Source organism: Gorilla gorilla, chromosome 6 (genome assembly GCF_029281585.2).
Source record: "Gorilla gorilla gorilla isolate KB3781 chromosome 6, NHGRI_mGorGor1-v2.1_pri, whole genome shotgun sequence".
Lineage (NCBI taxonomy): Eukaryota > Metazoa > Chordata > Mammalia > Primates > Hominidae > Gorilla > Gorilla gorilla.
In genome coordinates this window covers 72,957,600-72,979,483 of record NC_073230.2, presented here as the reverse complement: position 1 = coordinate 72,979,483, position 21,884 = coordinate 72,957,600, and the positions used below count along the sequence as shown (strand labels likewise).

Genomic DNA, 21,884 nt, shown 5'->3' with positions numbered 1-21,884 from the left:
CTATTTTTTGAGAGTTGTAAATATTTGTGATTAAAAACATAAAATTATCATCTTAAACATTTTAAAGTTATATACTTAAGCTATATGTTTAGTACTTTTAAGTATATTTACATTATATGAAACAGATCTCTAGATAATTTTATCTTTAAAAAGTACAATCTAATGTTCAATAAACTGTCTTCTCCTTCTCTCTTTTCTGTGTCTGAAGAACATCATTTTACTTTCTGTTTTGTCTGTCTCTTTTTGGCTATCTTATTTTAGTCAACATATTTTTTCCTGCGTCTTTAATTTTAACAAATAAGTTATTCTCCTCTCAGTTCAGATTCATCAGGAAATTGAATCATATCCAGAAGAATTAAAACTAAAAGACTAATATGTTTGTTAAAGCAATGCAGGTTGTCATACTAATAAACCCTACAATTTCAAAGGCTTAGCAAAATAATACGTTTTCTGCACACACCACCTTCCCCTTTGGTTTACTTCTGGTTAAAAAAACTTCTTCATGATTATTTGGAGATTAGATTTTTTTCTAAATTTTCTATGCACATTCTCCTCTTTCTAAAGCCAATAGATCAAAAAAGATGCAAAGAAGACACATTTGCTTTTTATCCACACATCACTTCCAGTCACTATGCTGAGCAGAGTCAAAGTGAGCAGAGCTCAGAATAGCAGTTTTCTGGCAGGACAGCCACTTCTTGGCAAAAACTGACACAATAAAAGCATAAATCTTTCATGGAAAGCTAACATGTTTTCAGCAAATTAAGCATATGCACGAATAAAATTCTTGTGGTAAAATAAAGATTCATTTTGTTGATTCTTATTAAGCTCAGGTAATAGCAAATAAAAAGGCAGCAAATATAGAGCAAAAAAAATTATTCGAAATAGAAATAAGGTGGATTAAGATATTCTGTCAATTAAAGTAAAAATATTTTCATCTCATACTAATCATCTTACCTATAGTCGTATAATATCAAATGCTACCTTTTATTAACAATTGTACTTCATATAAGTATTCCATTTATATCACCCTTCTTCACTGTTTCAATGCCTTCTGCACTTCATATCAGTGAAAAACAGGCTGGCTGGTACCAGGAAATGGATGTGGTGCTAGTGCTACTTTAAGAGTAATGATGAAGAGCACTTGTCTGAATTGTTCCCATGTGGCAAACACTGTTATATGGTCTAAAGTAAACACATTTATTATTTTCTTCTAAATTTACTGATGAAATACAATTCTCAGCTAAGGAAGACTTGATCTCATTCAAATACATTTTGTGAAATTTGGTTGACATTTCAGTGTCTTTGACTTAAATGGCATATTGAAAATTTCTATGAATCCAAATAGAGTGTTATACACGAACAGTCTTTTATTAAAAACCTTTCTGGGTTGGGTGCAGTGGCTCATGCCTGCAATCCCAGGACTTTGGGAGGCCGAGGCGGGCAGATCAACTGAGGTCGGGAGTTTGAGACCAGCCTGACCTACGTGGAGAAATCCCGTCTCTACTAAAAATAGAAAATTAGCCAGGCGTGGTGGCACATGCCTGTAATCCCAGCTACTCGGAAGGCTGAGGCAGAAGACTGACTTGAACCCGAGAGGCAGAGGTTGAGTTGAGCCGAGATCACGCCATTGCACTCCAGCATGGGCAACAAGAGTGAAACTCCGTCTCAAAAAAAAAAAAAAAAGGCTTTCTCTTAAGATTCATAAACTTTCTTCATAATATAGAAGAAATGTGTTAACTATGTTCCCAGTAATCAACTCTGAACACTGAGCATTCTCAGTTTCCAGTATTCACTCTGAGTCATTCAGAAAAATTGGTATCTCTGTAAGGAGTCAGAAAAACGTGTTTGGGGAAGGGTCACAACATTGCACGTAAATGCTTTCTACCTGCACCTGTTAGTATCTTAATCTAATTGGTCTATCATTTGCATGGCTAGATAGTTACTGGATCTAATCATACTATTTTGTGTTTTGCAGATAATGACATCTGTTACCTATAAGTTTCATACAACAATTTGCTCAGCTGAAACATGAATCTTTTGCTAATTTACCCGAAATTGAGGGACTAGATTTGCAATTTCTAATCTTGCAATGTTAGAGCAAAGTAAAGAAGAGTGATGTGTGTATGTGGTACACATTTTCTTACTTAACTATTAAAATTCTTCTCATATTGCCTTGGACACTTTAGACAGCCACCCCAAAAATATTCCCTACTGCTTTTTTTAGCCAGGATATTAGATTTCAAAAGGTCAAGGACTTAATAATTGGGCTAAGCCAAAATCTTGTCTTTGCTTCTTTCAAAGAGCATGGCAATTATGCCAAGCCATTGAAAGATGTGGATCTGATGACTTTTATTTGATTCCAAATGTTTTTTCTAATTGTTTGCTCTAATTGTCTTATTGTGTTGATCTAAAAGAGAACCTATCTACATAACAACTTATGCATTCACGAAATGTTCATGTTACGATGATCAAAGTTCAATATTGTAGTATAGAATAGTAGAATAGTCTAAAATTAGAAAGTCAGATTATTATTAATAAATTCATTTTTTTTCAACATTTTCCAATGTTGAAATTAAAGAATTGGCAAGGCTTTTTCATGATAAGTTCAATTCTAGGATAGTACTCACTGGTCTGCATGGTATTTTTTTCCTTTTTTTGGCAGGAGGGGATGGAGTTTTGCTCCTGTTGCCCAGGCTGGAGTGCAATGGCATGATCTTGGCTCACTGAAACCTTCGCCTCCAGGGTTCAAGCCAGTCTCCTGCCTCAGCCTCTTGAGTAGCTGGGATTACAGGCATGCACCACCATGCCCGGCTAATTTTATATTTTTAGTAGAGACGGGGTTTCTCCATGTTGATCAGGCTGGTCTTGAACTCACAATCTCAGGTGATCCACCCACCTCGCCCTCCCAAAGTTCTAGGATAACAGGCATGAGCCACCGCACCCTGCAGGTATCTTTGTCATGAATTATGTAAATCCGAGTTACCAGAATGGTGCAGAAGTGCTAATGCAATCAGAATGAAAATGAATACGGCCTTGTTGGTAGACTATTGGTATCCCAGAGGCTGATCATTTACTTCAGCTGTGTAGACATTGCTCCATAACGCCAGGGAGCCCTTTCAACCAAGTTGTCTTTATTTCCCATTGATGAGGTCATGTTCTGGTCTCTGTTTTTCTTAAGCTGTCCCAGATGAGGGGTGATTATTTCTTGCATAAATGAGATCCCTTCTTTTTCCTCTGCAATGAGATCCTCCTATTCTCCTTACTGAAAGCAATATGTTGAAGGCAGAAATGGAGACAATATACAAATATATACCTTGCCATGTGGCCACCATAAACACTTTACGACATTGCTTACCAAGAAGTTTGATTAATTTCAGGGAAGCAGGGATGTTTTTCTATGATGTGCTCTTTCTCTTAAAGCACCTCTGATTAAGTTTAGCCTAATCAAGATAATCTCTCGTATGATAAAAAGGAAGCCAATACATTAGTAATATAAATACATGAATACTGTTTTGCCACAGTCACACACATTTTGTGATGCTCAAGAGAAAAGCATTACACAGCAGGTGTGCACTGAAGTGGGAACCTGAGGGTCGTCTGAGAATTTTCCCTACCCACCTGAATAGATTTCTAAAATCACCTTTCAGTTGCTTTTGCTGTCTTTCTAAGTAAACAAAGATATCATCTGCAAATAATAATTAATTGAACTGCTTTTCAATTGTATTCATTAAAATAATTATCTTTTTATGGCTTATATGAAGTATTTCTTATTTGTAATATACATTCACATATATACAAATATATAGCAATACAAATGTATCCATTTTCATTTTTGTTAAATTTTTAAGAATGGATGTTAAAGGTAACTTCTTTTCTGTTTGAAGTGTTTTTATTGTTTTATTCTAGAGTATTATCTCTGGAGTTAAAGTTGATACTGTTTTAATACTGGCTCTGCTATTGTGAGCAAGTTATTTTTCTCTCTGGCTCTTTTCTTTTTTTTTTGTAAACTGAAAATAATAGTGACAGCTTTGTTATTAAGTTACTTTGTCTATTAGTCCATTCTCACACTGCTGAAGAACACACCAAAGACTAGGTAAATTATAAAGGAAAGAGGTTTATTTGACTCACAGCTCAGCATGGCTGGGGAGGCCTCAAGAACCTTACAATAATGGGAGAAGGTGAAGGAGAAGCAGGTATCCTTTTCACTAGGTGACGGAGAGCAGGAAAAATTACCACTTATAAAACCATCCAAACTCATGAGAGCTCACTCACTATCACGAGAACAGCATGAGTATCATTCTGCCTCTGGCCCCTTCCAAATCTCATGCCCTTTTTATATTTCAAAACCAAACATGCTTTCCCAACAGTCCCCCAAGTCTTAACTCAAGTTAGCATTAACCCAAAAGTCTAAGTCCAAAGTCTCATCTGAGACAAGGCAAATCCCTGCTACCTGTGAGCATGTAAATCAAAAGCAAGTTAGTAACTTCCAAGATACAATGGAGGTACAGGCATTAGATAAATTCTCCCATTACAAATGGGAGAAATTGGCCAAAACCAAAGAGCTACAGGCCTCACGCAAGTTTGAATTCCAATGGGGCAGTCATTAAGTCCTAAAGCTCTGAGATGTTCTCATTTGACTCCATGTCTCACATGTGGGCCATGCTGATGCAATGGGTGGGCCCTCATGGCCTTGGGAAGCTCCTTTATGGACTGGAATTGTGTGCCTGTGGCTTTTCTAGGTGCACGGTGCAAGCTCATGGTGAATCTGTTATTTAGGGGTCTGGAGTATAGTGGCCTTCTCACAACTCCAGTAGGCAGCTTCAGTGGGGACTCTGCACGAGGGCTCCAACCCCACATTTCCCTTCTGCATTGCCCCAGCACAGGTTATCCTTGAGGGCTCTGCCCCTGTAGACTTCTGCCTGAACACCCAGGCATTTTTATACATCCTCTGAAATCTAGGCAGAGGTTTCTAGAGCTCAACTCTTGTCTTCTGTGCACATGCATGGCCAATACCACATGGAAGCCACCAAGGCTTGAGGATTGCACTTTCTGAAGGAACAACCCAAGCTGTACTTTGGCCCCTTTTAGCCACAGCTGGATCTGGAGCAGCTGGGATGCAGGGCACCCAGCCCCAAGGCTTCATAAAGCAGTGGGGCCCTCCCTGGGCCTCGACCATGAAACCATTTTTTCCTCCTAGAGTTCCTGGCCTGTGATAGAAGAACCTGTCTCAGATCTTTGACATGACCTGAAGACATTTTCCCCATTGTCTTGGCTATTAACATTCAGCTCCTCTTTACTTTTGTAAATTTCTGCAGTGGCTTGATTTTCTTTCCAAAAAAATGGGGTTTTATATTCTACCTCATGGTCAGGTGCAAACTTTCCAAACTTTTATGTTCTGCTTCCATTTAAAAATTAAGTTTCTTATCTCCATCTGAGACAACCTCAGCCTGGACTTTATCATCTACATCACTATTAGCATTTGGGTCAAAAGCATTGAACAAGTCTCTAGGAAGTTCCAAACTTTCCCATATTTTTCTATTTTTTTCTGAGTTCTCTAAACTGTTTCAACCTCTGCCTATTACCCAGTTCCAAAGTCACTTCCACATTTTCAACTGTCTTTATAGCAGTGCCCCAAACTACCTGTATTAATTTTCTGTATTAGTCTGTTTTCACACTACTATAAAGTTACTACCAGAGAATGGGTAATTTATACAGAAAGGAAGTTTAATTTACTCACAATTCTGCATTGCTGGGGAGGTCTCAGGAAACCTACAGTTATGGTGGAAGGCAAAGGAGAAGCAAGTACCTTCTTTACTAGGCAGCAAGAGAGAGGCAGAGCAGAAAAAAACACCACTTATACAACCACCAGATCCTTTGAGAACTCACTTACTATCATGAGAACAGCATGGGGGAAAATTACCCCCATATTCCAATCACCTCCCACCAAGTCCCTCCCTTGAAACATGGGGATTACAATTTGAGATAAGATTTGGGTGGGATAAAATTTTACAGTAACGAATTCAATACAAGTCACAGAATATAGATTTTTTTGAGAATCTCTGAGGTTTCCAGGTTTCTCTTTAATTATCCACCTTATTAAAACAATCTTTTTTGTTTCAATATTGTTCTTCTGAAAATGCATACAAACTCACACACAAACACACTCACTTGCTACATAACTTTCTTATATGTGTATATATATATATATTTATTTTTTAATGGTGTCTCGCTCTATCATCCTGGCTGGAGTGCAGGTCTGCCACCTTGGCTCACTGCAACCTCTGCCTCCCAGGACCAAGCGATTCTCCTGCCCCAGCCTCCCTAGTTGCTGGGAATACAGGCATGTACCACCACGCCCAGCTAATTTTTTGTATTTTTAGTAGAGATGGGGTTTCACCATGTTGGCCAGGCTGGTCTTGAACTCCTGACCTCAAATTATCTGCCCCACTCAGCCTCACAAAGTGCTGAGATTACAGGCATGAGCCACAGTGCCTGGCTGATATATCTTTAGAGTAATATATTTGTATATATAACTCTATGTAAATCAAAACTAAAAGTCTGTTTTTGTTTGTCAGCAGAGAGGCCACATGTACAAAAAATATACAAAACAATTTTTTAAAAATATTTAATCAACTCAGAAATGTATATTAATTATACTCATGCAATTTTTATGACCATAAAATGACCCTATGGTTAGTAATAATTCAATTGTACATATTAAAATAAAACTGTATAATGAGCTTGTAATACAAAGGATAAATACGTGCTCGAGTTGAGGAATACCTCATATACGCTGCTGTGATAATTAACTAATGTATGCCTGTGTTAAAATATCTCATATATGCCATAAGTGTGTATGCACACTATCCACCCACAAAATTTTTTTAGAAATCTAAATAGGGTAAAAAAGAATACAAATTTGATCTATGAGAAAAAATTATTCTACTTATTTGCAGTTTAAACCACTGGCAGGACAGGCATGGTGACCCACGCTTGTAACCCCACCGATTTGGGGCACTGAGGCGGGTGGATCACCTGAGATCAGGAGTTAAAGACCAGCCTGGCCAACATGGTGAAACCCCATCTCTACTAAAAATACAAAAATTAGCCAGGCATGGTGGAATGTGCATGTAGTCCCTGCTACTTGGCAGACTGAAGGCAGGAGAATCGCTTGGACCCAGGAGGTAAAGTTTGCAGTGAGCCGACATCATGCCACTGCACTCCAGCCTAAGCAACAGAGCAAGACTCCATTTCAAAACAAACAAACAAACAAACAACACTGGCAAAAAAGAGATTACTAGAGATGTCATTCCCCTACATTAACAAATAGTACATTGTTGCCATCTTTTACTTAGAACCTTAAGTAAAATGGGACCCATTAAATCTGATGACAAATTAACACTTCATTCAAAGCACAATAGTTTTAACACATTAAAAACAACTTTGTTTAATGAAAAAATCAAGTTGACACATAATCTTTAAAAAATTTTTAAATTTATTGCATTTTATTACGTAAACGTACAACTGATAAAAAACAATCTCTCCTATCTCTGATGAAACAACTGATCAAATACTTTCACAAACAATGGGAAGAGTCAACATGACGGAATCTGAGACTTGAGTTACATTATTATTTGCTTTTCAGAAACTATTTTTTTATAGAAGAAAGAAGCATACCTCGAAGGTAATTATGAATCTCGAAAAAAACTACTTCTTTAACATGTATATGGTGTTACCTTTGGATCTCTTTTACACTCAACCCTCTGATTTAGTGTAATGTATGAAGTTTCAGTGCCTTCATTCTTTCTACTGTGACCCCTCAGATGTTTATATAGACTTAATTTTTGATTTAATGTTTTCCCCATTTACTGGTTCTGCAAAAATATTTAGTACAAACTGGTGTTTTCTAAGCTGTAGGTTTTGAAAAAATGTTTTTCACGTTCATTACATGTTTAGACTTTCTCTCTAACATAAATTCTCTAATGTTCAACAAAGTTTGAGCATCTTCTCAGATCTTTAAATTTTTCCTTTAATATAAAATGTGTACAATAAAATCTGTAATGGAAGGTATAGCAATCCTCTTTAAGTTTGTATGTTTGTCTTCAGAATAACTGGTCTTTAAAGGCCTATATTTTCCAAAAGGTCTTTTTACAGTAATCACATTTATAATTTTTTTTTTGAGACGGAGTCTTGCTCTGTCACCCAGGCTGTAGTGTAGTGGCTCTATCTCAGCTCACTGCAACCTCTGCCTCCCAGGTTCAAGCAATTCTCCTACCTCTGCCTGCCGAGTAGCTGGGATTACAGGTGCACGCCACCACACCCAGCTAGTTTTTCTATTTTTAGTAGAGATGGAGTTTCACCATGTTGGCCAGGCTGGTCTTGAACTCCTGACCTCATGATCCACCGACCTTGGCCTCCCAAAGTGCTGGAATTATAGGCATGAGCCAACACACCTGACCTATAATCCCTTTATTAAGTATAAACTTTCTGATATTGAGTACGATGTGACCTGATATTAATGGTTTTTCACATTCTTTGTATTTGTAGAATTTTTCTCTAGTATAAATGCTTTCCTGTACCATAAGGTGTGAGAATTTGTTAAAAGTTTTGCCACATTCTTCATATTTGTAGGAGTCTTCTTCAGTATAAACTATCTTACTTACCATAACGTGTGACTACCATTTAAAGTCCTTGCCACATTTAACACATTTCTAGAGTTTCTCACCAGTATGATTTCTCTTTTTTAGAAAAGTTTGAGGTGTGCTTAAATGCTCTGTCACATTTTTATGTAAGCAGAGTTTCTCTCCAGTATAAAATTTTTTAGTGAGTAAGCATGGAGAACCAGTTAAAGGGTTTGCCACATTTTTTTCTACAATTGCAGGGTTTCTCTCCAATATCAATTATCTTACATTTATTCAGGTTTGAGGACTTTTTAAAGACATTACCGTACTGCTTATTGCAGGGTTTCACTTCAGTATTAATTCTCTTATGTATAATAAGGGTTCAAGACTAGTTAACAGCTTTACCACATTCTTTGCTTTTGTAGAGTTTCTCTCTAGAATGAATGATCAGATATTATGTAAGGCCTGAGATGTGCTTAAAGGTTGTGTCACTTTTTTTATGTTTCTAGGGTCTCTGTAATATAAGTTCTCTTAGGCTTTGGGAGGCTGACAAAGGTGGATCACCTGAGGTCAGGAGTTCAAGACCAGCCTCGCCAACATGGTGAAACTCTATCTCTACTAAAAATACACAAATCAGCCAGTGTGGTGGCACACGCCTGTAATCCCAGCTACTCAGGAGGCTGAGGCAGGAGAATCGCTTGAACCCGGAAGGCAGAGGTTACAGTGAGCTGAGATCATGCCACTGCACTCCAGCCTGGGTGACACAGGGAGACTCCAACTCAAAAAAATTTTTAAAAAATACATTCTCTTAGGTTTATTAAGGTTTGAGGGTTGGTTAAAGGCTTTGTTACATTTTTTTACATTTATAAAATTCCTGTCCAATATGAATTCTCTTACGTTCAATTAAGGTTTGGAACTGGTTAAAGGCTTGGCCACATTCTCTACATTTGTAGTGTTTTTTTCCCAGTGTAAATTATTTTATGTATTATAAGGCCTGAGGGTGGACTTTGCCACATTATTCACATTTGTAGGGTTTCTCTCCAGTGTGAATTATCTTATGTTTAGCAAGACTTGAATGCCACTTAAAAGCTTGGTCACATTCTTCACATTTGTAGGGTTTCTCTCCAGTATGAATTCTCTTATGTTGCATAAGGGTTGAGGAGCAATTAAAGGCTTTGCCACATTCTTCACATGTGTAGGGTCTCTCTCCAGTGTGAATTCTCTTGTGGTCAGTGAGGGTTGAGGATAAGCTAAAGGCTTTGCCACATTCTTCACATGTGTAGGGTCTCTCTCCAGTGTGAATTCTCTTGTGGTCAGTGAGGGTTGAGGATAAGCTAAAGACTTTGCCACACTCTTCACATTTGTAGGGTCTCTCTCCAGTATGAATTCTCTTGTGGATAGTAAGTGCTGAGGAGCGCCTAAAGTCTTGGCCACATTCTTCACATGTGTAGGGTTTCTCTCCAGTATGAATTCTCTTATGTCTAGTAAGGTTCGAGGATAAGCTAAAGGCTTGGCCACATTCTTCACATGCATAGGGTTTCTCTCTAGTATGAATTCTCTTATGTCTAGTAAGGTTTGAGGACCAGCTAAAGGCTTTGCCACATTCCTCACACCTGCAGGGTTTCTCTCCAGTGTGAATTCTCTTGTGGTCAGTGAGGGTTGAGGATACGCTAAAGGCTTTGCCACATTCTTCACATTTGTAGGGTCTCTCTCCGGTATGAATTCTCTTGTGGTTAGTAAGTGCTGAGGAGCGCCTAAAGGCTTGGCCACATTCTTCACATGTGTAGGATTTCTCTCCAGTATGAGTTCTCTTATGTCTAGTAAGGTTCGCGGACCAGCTAAAGGCTTTGCCACATTCCTCACATCTATATGGTTTCTCTCCAGTATGAATTATTTTATGTGTAGTATGGTTTGAGGAGCAGTTAAAGGATTTGCCACATTCTTTGCATTTGTAGGACTTCTCCCTAGTATGAATTACCTGATGTTGATTTAGGTGTGAAAGCATGCAAAATGATTTGCCATATTTGTTACATTTGAAATGTTTCTTCCCAGTATATCTTGTTTTATCTCTATCGGAATTTGAAAATTTACCAAAGACTTTGACATATTTATGAGTCTGAAATATTTTGTTTTGGGTAGTGGACAAACATTGGTTAACTTCACTATAACCTCCTTTGTGCACCTCACATTCACCCACACTTTTACAGCATTTTTTAAATTGTAATTTCTCATGTCCACATTTTCCATATGTTCTTGGTATTACTTTTTGGAGTGAATCTTTGATGCCCTGCTCTGGCTGAAGGTCTTGGGTGAAATGGGAACGCGTAACTGAAAGACACAAAAAGCACAAGTTACTCCACTTTCTGGACTCATATAAATATATTCTACACATGAAATATATAAAATTACACAAGGTACATTAGCAAAATGCCATATCAAAATACCACAGGCCATAATTCCTTCATAGATGTATACATGTAACAAAATCATAGTGATCAAAATACCTTTGTTGGAAATTTATAAATAAAGTAAGTGTGTGCACCATGTGAGCACGATGTCCAGAGCCACATAGAGAGAAAAGAAAAGTCTGCTACATTTACCCAACACAGCCCTTCCTCATGCCCAGTAGAAGAACATAGTGCCTTTAATAACAGCTTTAAGTCTTCTGAGCGCAAAAGTGAATGTTACAACCGCAGAAAGACTGCAGTATGATGGGTAGAAGATAGGTGTAGAACGTAGTTACTGACCACTAAGAAGAAATATGAAGAAGTCTTTTAATGGAAAAATAAATACAAATTGCAGACAAAACACATCCTGAGAACATGTTTGTGAGAATCCCAGAATCTCTACCAAAGACAACTGGTGTCATGCTATGACAGGAAGGAGCTGCATTATAAAGATCATGAAAGGTAGTTTTATGTTAGTGTCTAAATCTCCAACAAAGATTACAATGTATATAAAACATGAGGACAACATGGTCCAATCAAAAAAATCAAAAATTTTGAAAAAGCAACTATAAAAATAAAGATGTAGATCTTGATTTTTAAAATTTAAGATAATCCATATTATGCTCAATGAGAAAAATGGAAAACCAGACACCTAAATAAAATAATAAAAATAAGAATACCAACAAAACTTGCAATAATAAAAATAAACAAGGTGGAGGTAAAAAAGAATAACTGAAAAAATTTAAAAGTAAGAAAAAAGTACGTAAAAAATGAAGAAGCTAAACAAACAAACTAGGATATACACAAAAAGACCCGCAACACAAATTTAAGCAAAGTTTCAAAAGTCACAAACCAGAAGATAATCTTGGGAGCTGCAAGATAAAAGTGAGGTATTATTTATAAGCATAGTCCTCTGAGACAACCAGTGAATTTGTAAACAGAAACCTTGCAGGTCAGAAAAGAACTGTGTAAAATGGTCAAAGGCTGAAAAAAATTTTCATGGTGAGGATAATAAAACCAGAAAAATGTACTACAACATAAAGAAAAATAAAACTCTTCCAGAATGAATAAATGCTGGAAAAGCACATAATCATTGTATGTGCCCTAAATAAAATGCTGAAAAGAGGTCTTTCCACTTAAAACAACATGATGAAAAATATATGTAATCATATGAAAATACATAACTTTCTGAAAAACATATGCATATACAAAAAGTAAAATTCTGTGGCATTATTGTGATGGTGCAGAAAATACTTTTAGTTATTCTTTAAAATTTGAAAAATATAAGCATAAAAATCATAAAACATAAAAAGATATAATTAGCAACATCAATAAGAAGTATAGGGTAGATATAATGAGGACAAATTTTTCTATGCAACTGAAGTCATTTTTTTTACCAGTTTAAAATATACTGTTGTAACATTTAAGATGTTTTACAGAATCTCCAATGTAGCACAAAGAAAAAATCTCTATAGACACACGAAAGCAAATGAGTCAATTACTAGCATGAGACAAAGATTGATATTATATAATGGTAAAATGAGTCCATTTACTAGGAATCTATAATTATTATGTCTATCTATATGTATATGCATATATAACATCAGGGCTTCAAAACATATAAAGCAAATATTGACAGAAATGAAGCAAGAAATAAAATAGCAACACAAAATTATAAACATTGACCTCCTTTTCAATAATAAATAAAAAATTTAAATAAAAGATCAATTAAAAAAACTGAAAACCTGAAGAATATTATATTGTGTATGAATTTATTTTGCATTGCTATAGAAAATAACCTCAGACTGGGTAATTCATAAAGAAAAAGATTTTTTGATTCACAGTTCAGTAGACTGTACAAGAAGTATATGCCAGCATCTGCTTCTGGTGAGGATATGAGGAAGCTTACAATTAATAGTGGAAGGCAAAGAAGAACCAAACATGTCACATGGTGAAAGATGATATGAGTGTGAGGTGGAGGAGCCAGGTTCCTTTAAGCAACCAGCTCTCATGTGAATTAATAGCGTGAGAACTCCATGATTGTACCAAGTCATTCACGAGGGATTTGTCTCCGTGATGCAAACAGCTCTCATTAGGCCCCACCTCCAACAGTGGAGATTACATTTCAACATGCCATTTGGAGGGCATCTACACCATATCACAAACCAAATAGGCTAAACAGACATGTACAGAACTCTCCAGTCAAAAGCAAGTGGATACACAATATTCTTATTTGCACCTGGTGCATTCTGTTAGAACACATAAGTCTTAGTAAATTTCAAAAGATCAGCCAGGTGCAGTGGCTCACAGGTGTAATCCCAGCAGTTTGGGAGGCCAAGGTGGAAGAATCACTTGGGGCAAGAAGTTTGATACTAGCCTTGGGAACACAGTGAGACCCTGTCTCTACAAATAATTCAAAATTAGCTGAGCATTGTGGGGTATGCCTCTAATGCCAGCCGCTCAGTAGGTCAAGGTGAAAGGATTACTTGAGTCCAAGAGGTTGAGGCTGCAGTGAGCCAAGATTGTGCTACTGCACTACAGTCTGGGAAAGAGAGTGAGAAACTCTGAGTCAAAAAAAGAAGAAGAAGAGCAAAATCATACAGTATATGTCTTCTAACCCAAACTGAATAAAACTAAAAAGAAAAAAAGTAATACTGGCAAATCAAAAATACATGGAAATAAACACACTCTTCACTGTATTCTTGCACAGGGTCAAATAATTTAAATTAATTTAATATTTTTTCTCAAGGGCCAACATATTTAAGTGATGACTTAATTTGTTAAGACCCACAGTGGTGAACAAATTTAATATAATCTGTGTCAAAATTCCAAAAGTATATTTATTCCTGAAATATTGTTTAAAATTTTTAAATTTTATTATGAACCAAATCTAGAGAAACACACATGAAAAACACAGAGGCACTATACTTCATAATTTCAAAACATAATAAAAAGCTGCAATAACAATAACTTTGTGGTAGTCACAAAAAGACAGATAAAGACATGATAGAACAAAATAGAAAGCCCAGCAATGAACTCTTCTGTGTATGACCAAATAATCTGCCTCAAGGTTGCCATGAGCAGACAATGGAGAAAATACAATCCCTTCAACAGATAATGTTGAAAACTGGACATCTACATTGAAAAAATGAAGTTGAATGGTTTAATTGCATCACATACAAAAAATATTTTAAACAAAGTACTTAGACTAAGAAAAACCTAATGAAACTCTTAGAAAAAAAGTATAGTGCAAAGACCTGACATTGGTCTTGGCACATTTTCTTAGATATGCCATCAAATGCATGCGCAACAAAGAGGAGAACAGAAAAATTTAATTGGGCTAAACTTCAAAATTTCTGCAATCAAATAAAACATTTAATAGAGTGACAGTGTCTCCCAAGAAATCGGTGACAATATTTGAAAATCACATGTGATAAGACTTAATATTGAGAATACATAAACTACTCCTAGAACTAGACAACAATAATTGAATTACTTGATTTAGAAATGGACAAATGAGCCAGGTGCGGTGGCTCACACGTGTGATCCCAGAACTTTGGGAGCCTGAGGTGGGCAGATCACCTGAGGTCAGGAATTCGAGACCAGCCTGACCAACATGGTGAAACCCATCCCTACTATAAATACAAAATTAGCTGGGTGTGGTGGCACATCCCTGATCCCAGCTACTCAGGAGGCTGAGGCAGGAGAATCATTTGAATCCAGGAGGCAGAGGTTGCTGTGAGCTGAAATCGCGCCATTGCTCTTGTTGCCTGGGAAACAAGAGTGAAACTCCATCTCAAAAAAGAAAGAAATGGAAAAACGATTAAACTAAATTTTAATAAAAAAGATATACAAATGGGAAGAAGCATTTGAAAGGTTGCACAAAATTAATAATTTATAGAAAAATGCAAAACATAATCACAATACAAAACAAAATCACCTTACATCAATTAGGATGGCCACTATAAATTTTTTTAAAACACCAACTGTTGATGATGTAAAGAAATTGAAACCTATGTAAGTTGTTTTTTATGAGAGAAAAGATACAGCCATCATAAAAACATCATAAGCGTTCTTTAAATAATCTAAAATGAAATTATTATATAATACAGCAATACCATTTATGAGTCTATATCTAAAATATGCAACACAGTAAAATGAAGGCATAAAAGGTATGCTGCTTGCATATCCCCCCACAGCAAGTGGGGGGATAACCAAGCCTCTAAATAAATAAATACATATAAAAAATTAAAAAATTTGTAAAAAATTTGTAAAAACTTTAAAATATATTTCAAGGCTATAGTAATAAAAACAGAATGGCATGTGCAGAAAAATGGATGACCACCAATGAAAGAGAAACTACTGTTCTCACACATTTTAGACATGATGCAAAAAAAAAATTTTAATGGTTTAGAGTTTTTCAAAAATATGCAGATATTAGTGTGTCCCCAAAAGCAATGGCAAAGCAGTCAGTTTGCGCAGTCCCTGATAACCTTTAAAGAAAACTTTGGCTCACACTGCGAACTTGAAGAAAGATTATTGAAGCAGAAGTGGAATCCTTAGAGACTTTAACAGCATGAGGCAGGAGGTATCCCTATGTGAGAGCAAAAGAAAAAAATGACTTGAGCTTCTCAGAAACTCTTTTCATCAAAGCACAGCTCCCCAGACCACATTTTAAGGACTGGCTGCCTCCTTGATTTGTGTACCTCTCATCTGTCTCATCTGCTTCATTCGCTCTCACCTACCTGGGTGTTTGGCTACCATCTCATTTCTCTTTATATTCTGGGACTCTTTATTTTGCTCCAGACAGGTGATCAAGTCTGGCTTAGAGACAGCAATACCTGTTTTATTAAGAAAAAAAGTAACATAGATCATGCTGAATTCTTTAATTACCAAATTAGTATTATGCTTAGAGGATATAATAGAAAATTCTAGAAAATTAATATTGATTCATAATAGAACTTTATAAATATTCAGAAAATATTTTAAATTTGTAGGTCCTTAATTTCACTACTCAGTACTACTGAATCAAAAATTGGTGGCAGCAACCGAATTCTAATGTGTGGGCAACGATCTTTTATGCCATGGCATTTTTGGAATTCCCACTAACCTAGAGCAAAAGATACATAAGCTCAGGAAAGGCAAAAGTTCTGGTCAAGATAAAACATCTTGAAGAATTTGTTCTACAGCAATGAATCCCCAAGATTTTCTTAAAATTGGAGATCTAAAATTCATTCATGCAAAGCAGAAATTACCAAAAACATCTTAGAAAAGAGAAAAGCAATATATCAGGAATTATGTATTGAAGTTATCCTCACCCAGGGAGACCAGGTTTCTGTAGTTCTCTAACATCACATCTCTATATAAATTCCGCTGAGCACAATCCAGGCATTGCCATTCCTCCAGAGAGAATTCTATAGCTATGTCTCTGAATGTCAACAGTCCCTGGAAAACAAACAAACAAACAAAACCACTCATGAACACACAAGCACTTACCACATGGCCATAGGCAGAGATTTTTATTTGACTCAAGTTAAAAAAGAGAGTAAAAAGAAGTGGTTCTCACTTACAAGAGTGATTAAAATTATTCAATAAGATAATTTTTAACACTGAAGTATTCTCTAACTCTGAGAAAAGAGGATAGCATAAGATCCACAATACCACTGTAGATTTGATACTTTTCTGGATGATACATTATAAAATTAAGGGCATCAACATGGACATGTCTTTTTCTTTTCTGTTTTTCTTTTCTTCTTTTTTTTGAGACCGAGTCTCACTCTGTTGCCCAGGCTGGAGTGCAGTGGTATGATCTTGGCTCAGCGCAACCTCCACCTCCCGGGTTCAATCCATTCTCCTGCCTCAGCCTCCTGAGTAGCTGGGACTACAGGCATGAGCCACCATGACTGGCTAATTTTTGTATTTTTAGTAGAGACGGGGTTTCTCCATGTGGACCTGGCAGGTCTTGCACTCCTCACCTCAGGTGATCCACCCACCTCAGCCTCCCAAAGTGCTGGAATGGTAGGCATGAGCCACTGCGCCTGGCCGGACATGTCTATTTTTGAGTGCTATATTTACATCATATAGAATAAGTTGTGTATATTTCTCAGATAGAAGAGTCATAATGAATTGGAAGATACCTCTCAAGTCTTAGTATGTGCAATAACTAAAGATCTTGTGAGATTTTGTTTCAGGAGATTTCAGAGGAAGTCTGAATTTCTGAATTTTTAGCAAGCTCACCAATGTTTCTAGCCTATGAAGAATATTTTGTCAAATATCCAGTAAATGGCAGAGTTTGGGGTTTTCCCAGTTTCTCTCACCTGTAAATAAAGATAAGAGCCTTCATTTTTAAAAGACAAATATAAGCAAAAGTCATCTAAAAGGAAAGGACAGCTTCCAGATTAAATGCAACGGTTTATGCACTTCAGCTAGTAAATCTCCTAAGTGTCCTTAATAATTAAGAGAATAAGAATTAACTCTAGAGTGGAAAAAAATGTCATAGAGATCTTGAACCAAGTGAATAAAATTGTTATCAACTTTATTAGGACACATTTTTATTATGTGCTGATGCACACACGACACAACATCACTGCTGTGGCATTTCTCCCCTCTCAGAAAAGTAAATTATAATCTACATTTGATTTTATTTTATATATATATATATTTTTTTTTGAGACAGAGTCTCGCTGTGTCACCCAGGCTGGAGTGCAGTGGTGCCATCTCATCTCACTGCAACCTCAACTTCCTGAGTTCAAGCAATTCTCCTGCCTCAACCTCCCAAGTAGCTGGGATTACAGGTACATGCACCATGCCTGGCTAATTTTTGTATTTTTTTTTAGTAGAGATGGTGTTCCACCATGTTGGTCAGGCTGGCCTTGAACTCCTGACCTCAAGTGATCTGCCTGCCTCGGCCTCCCAATGTGCTGGCATTACAAGCCAAAGCCATTGCGCCTGGCCTAAATTTAATCATAAAGAAACATCAGTTTTATGCAAAGTTGAAGGTGCAGATAACTTCCCTGTTCTGTAATTTTTATTAGTAATTTTAAGGAGTCTTTCCTTAGCACCCCGGAAAGCAAGTATCTCCTAACAGTTTTTTCAGAACTTTCTGTATAATAAATGCCACCCTGTTTAAATGAGCATTTTCTAAACGCTGTTCTGCATGGAACTAATAGAGCACACAGATGAAACCTCAATATAACATGTTTCACTTTTCACTAATCTCCAAAGACAACGGTGTTTCCCCAATAGAAATCTTGAGTATCCACACCTTCTAATGTTCAACAGCTACAATGGGAACATTTTATATATCGTAGGTCATAAATTTGTGGTAAGAATTCTGCATGATATACAAGAATCCAAGATGAAGAGAAATGTATAGAATGCTATGGCATAGAGAAAACAAATATTTTTTTCAGAACCCCTTGACTATCATAAAAATCACAAAAAATAGTTGAAACAAACTCATTAGGGATCAACAGCACAAGTAGAGAAGTAAAAATTTGCAAGTTCTGAACACAAGGCATTCCAAAAGGCGGAGTGGACACTGCGGTTGATCTGAGACATGCTCACCTGAGAAAAAGTGATTTTTTTCTTTTCCTCCTCTTTCTCTGAAATGTATTTTCAGATAAGATGCTCTGGACATATCAAACCTGCATCTTGAGAATATGACTTTAAAGTGCAACCTATTCACCTGCTACCACCACACACACCCACGGGCGGAAGACAGAGACTTGCAGAAAACATTCACCCATTTTTGTTGTTTATAACTGAAAAGATTTAAGAGCAATGAGAGAACAATGAGCTTCTCCACAGCTATTAAAATATAAGTTTCTTTGTCCCTGCCCTCCCCTATCAGAAATCAGCAATTTTCTTTAGAGTAATGGGAACATGAACCGCACTGACCTCTTCCTATCAAACTGAAACAGGGCAGGCAGTGCAGCCTTCCTTTGATGCAAAGGTTGAACTAAACTATCCTGAAAGTATCTTGAACCCCTCAAGTTTATAAATCACTTGGTAATCTTGGCCCCGCTCTATGCAACGTGATTCTGCAGGATCCAAAAGGGTCCAGGAATGGGCTTTTACAACAAGTCCCCTGTAAATGCTGATTGTGCTTTCCCAGACACATTATTAGCATTAGCAAGAGAAAGCAGGCACAGCAGAGTCCCTTACACACACCACATTTGTCACAATACTAATACTTCTGCTACAAATAAAAACAACCAATTTCCACCCTGAAATGCTATATTTTTGTTGGCTTTTTTAAGTTTACAGGGACAACAGAAGACAGCAACGTCTGAGTGAATCTGCACCTGGGAAACCTGTACACATGTACTAATAAAACGTTTATTAAGCAGGTACTGTGTGCTCAGGAGCATGTCACAGAACACTGCGCTGGGAATAACACATTTTGTGATTTAATTTTCATAGCACCCTGGGAGTTGGTACTAAGTGCTGAATAATTTTTAGCATTTAGATTAAGAGCACAGCATTTTTATTTCTTCTTATCTTTCTCATTAATTTTAAAAAGAAAATGTATAGAATAATTCAATACAAAAAAAATGTGAAAGGATGCAATTACATAAAAATGGAATAATCAGCTTCCAAATGGCTATTTTGGAAATGATGAAATTAAGGCAGAAATAAAATTTTTGAAACTAATTACAACCGAAATACAACATACCAGAATCTCAGGGTTAGAGCTAAGGCAGTGTTAAGAATAAAATGCATATCACTAAACATCCACATCAAAAAGTTAGAAAGATCCCAATTTAAAAATCTAATGTTACAATTAAAAGAATTTCAAAAGTAAGAGCAAACCAACCTCAGAGCTCACAAAAGTCAAGAAATAACCAAAATCAGAGCCGAAATGAAGAAGTTTGAGACATAAATAACTATAAAAAGTTCAATGGGCCACGCATGTGCTGTGGCTCGCTCCTGTAATCCCAGCACTTTGGGAGGCCAGGGCGGGAAGATCACGAGTTCAGGAGTTTGAGACCAGCCTAGCCAACATGGTGAAAGCCCGTCTCTACTAAAAACACAAAAATTAGCTGGCCGTGGTGGCACATGCTTGTAATCCCAACTACTCGGGAGGCTGAGGCAGGAGAATTGCTTGAAACTGGAAGGCAGAGGTTGCAGTGAGCTGAGACCGCACCACTGCACTCCAGCCTGCGTGTAAGAGTGAAACTCTGTCTTAAAAAAAAAAATTCAAAGGAACCAGAAGTTGATTCTGTGTAAACATAATAAGATAGATAAAACACTAGACTAATGGGAAAAAAAGAAATAATTCAAATAAAAACAATTAGAATAAAAAGTAAAAACAAAAACAAAAACAAAAACAGATGCTTGTGAGGTTGTGGAGAAATTGAATGCTTATATGCTGCTGGTGAAAGTATAAATTTATTTAACCATTGAGAAAAGCAGCTTGGCATTTTTTCAAAAACCTGAAAACAGAATTACCATTCCCAATCCCGCAATTGGGAATATACGCAGTGAATGTAAGTTTTTCTACCATGAACACACATGCACGCATATGTTTCTTACAGCACGATTCACAATAGCAAAAACAAGAAATAATCCTGTATGTCTTCAATGGTAGACTGGATAAAGAAAATGTGGTATGTAAACACCATGAAATAGGATGCAACTATAAGAAAGAACAACATCATGTCCTTTGCAGCAACGTCGATGGAACTACAGACCGTTATTTTTAGAAAACTAGTGCAGGAACAGAAAATAAAAAACTGTATGTTGTCACTTATAAGTGGGAGCAAAATAATGAGAACACGTGGACACAAATAAGAGAACAACAGACACTGAGGCTCAGTTCAGGGTAGAGGATCAGAGGATGAAGAAAATCAGAAAACAAATCTGTTGGGTACTATGCTTAGTACCTGAGTGATAAAATAATCTGTACACAAAAACTTCATGATATGATTTTACCTATACAACAAACCTGCACATGTACCCCTGAACCTAAAATAAAAGGTAAAAAAAAAAAAAAAAAAAAAAATCGGCTGGGTGCGGTGGCTCACACCTGTAACCCCAGCCCATTGGGAGGCTGAGGCAGGCAGATCACCTGAGGCCAAAAGTTGGAGACCAACCTGGCCAACATGGTGAAATCCCGTCTCTACTACAAATACAAAAATTAGTTGGGCCTGGTGGCACACACCTGTAATTCCAGCCACTCGGGAGGCTAAGGCAGGACAATTACTTGAACCTGGGAGGCGGAGGTTGTAATGAAGTGAGATCGCACCACGGCACTCCAGCCTGGAGGACAGAACGAGACTCCCTCTCAAAAAAAAAAAAAAAAGCATTTCTTGGAAATTACTATTTGAAGAAAATATTCAGGCCTAGGCAACCACAGACTGCCAATTAATCTCTGATGACATAACCAAGAAATTTTTACCTGGATCTCACAAATAAACTACATAACTGTACCAAACCAATTATTGAATCTGGTTTGCTTCGTCATGAAACTTATAACAGACTTTTCTTTAAGTCTCTCCCATGGATCACAACCCACAAACCATAGCTGGGCCCTCTATGATTCTTGAGTCACACTTTGATCAGATTCTCATTTTTAGAGTGACTCCCATACATCTCTAAAAGGAAAAATGAGGAACTAAGGACCCCAGGACCACAGCTCTTTCCACTCATGAATCTTGCACCCTGAGTCAGGATTCTCCCCTGATGACTTTCCCATCCCTGTACAATCTGGGTGAGATGAGGCGCTGGGAGTGCAGAGCAAACCAGAGAGGCCTCCAGTCCAGGGTAAAGCCACTTCAGAGGAAAACGACAGAAATCCCAGGGTCCCAGGCAC

General features: G+C 37.0%; 1 protein-coding gene across 1 annotated transcript in view; it reads right to left on the bottom strand.

Moving 5' to 3' along the window:
* Positions 1-7,477: 7,477 nt before the first annotated feature.
* Positions 7,478-21,884, bottom strand: part of LOC109027583 (zinc finger protein 479) — a 29,182-nt gene continuing 14,775 nt past the window's right edge. Inside the window, exons 4-6 of the mRNA XM_031013443.2 lie at positions 16,387-16,513; positions 15,814-15,909; positions 7,478-10,949 (exon numbers count right to left, since the gene is read on the bottom strand). Of these exons, the coding sequence (XP_030869303.2) occupies positions 9,637-10,949; positions 15,814-15,909; positions 16,387-16,513 (1,536 nt within the window). The 3' untranslated portion in view covers positions 7,478-9,636. The remainder of the gene's footprint in view (positions 10,950-15,813; positions 15,910-16,386; positions 16,514-21,884) is intronic.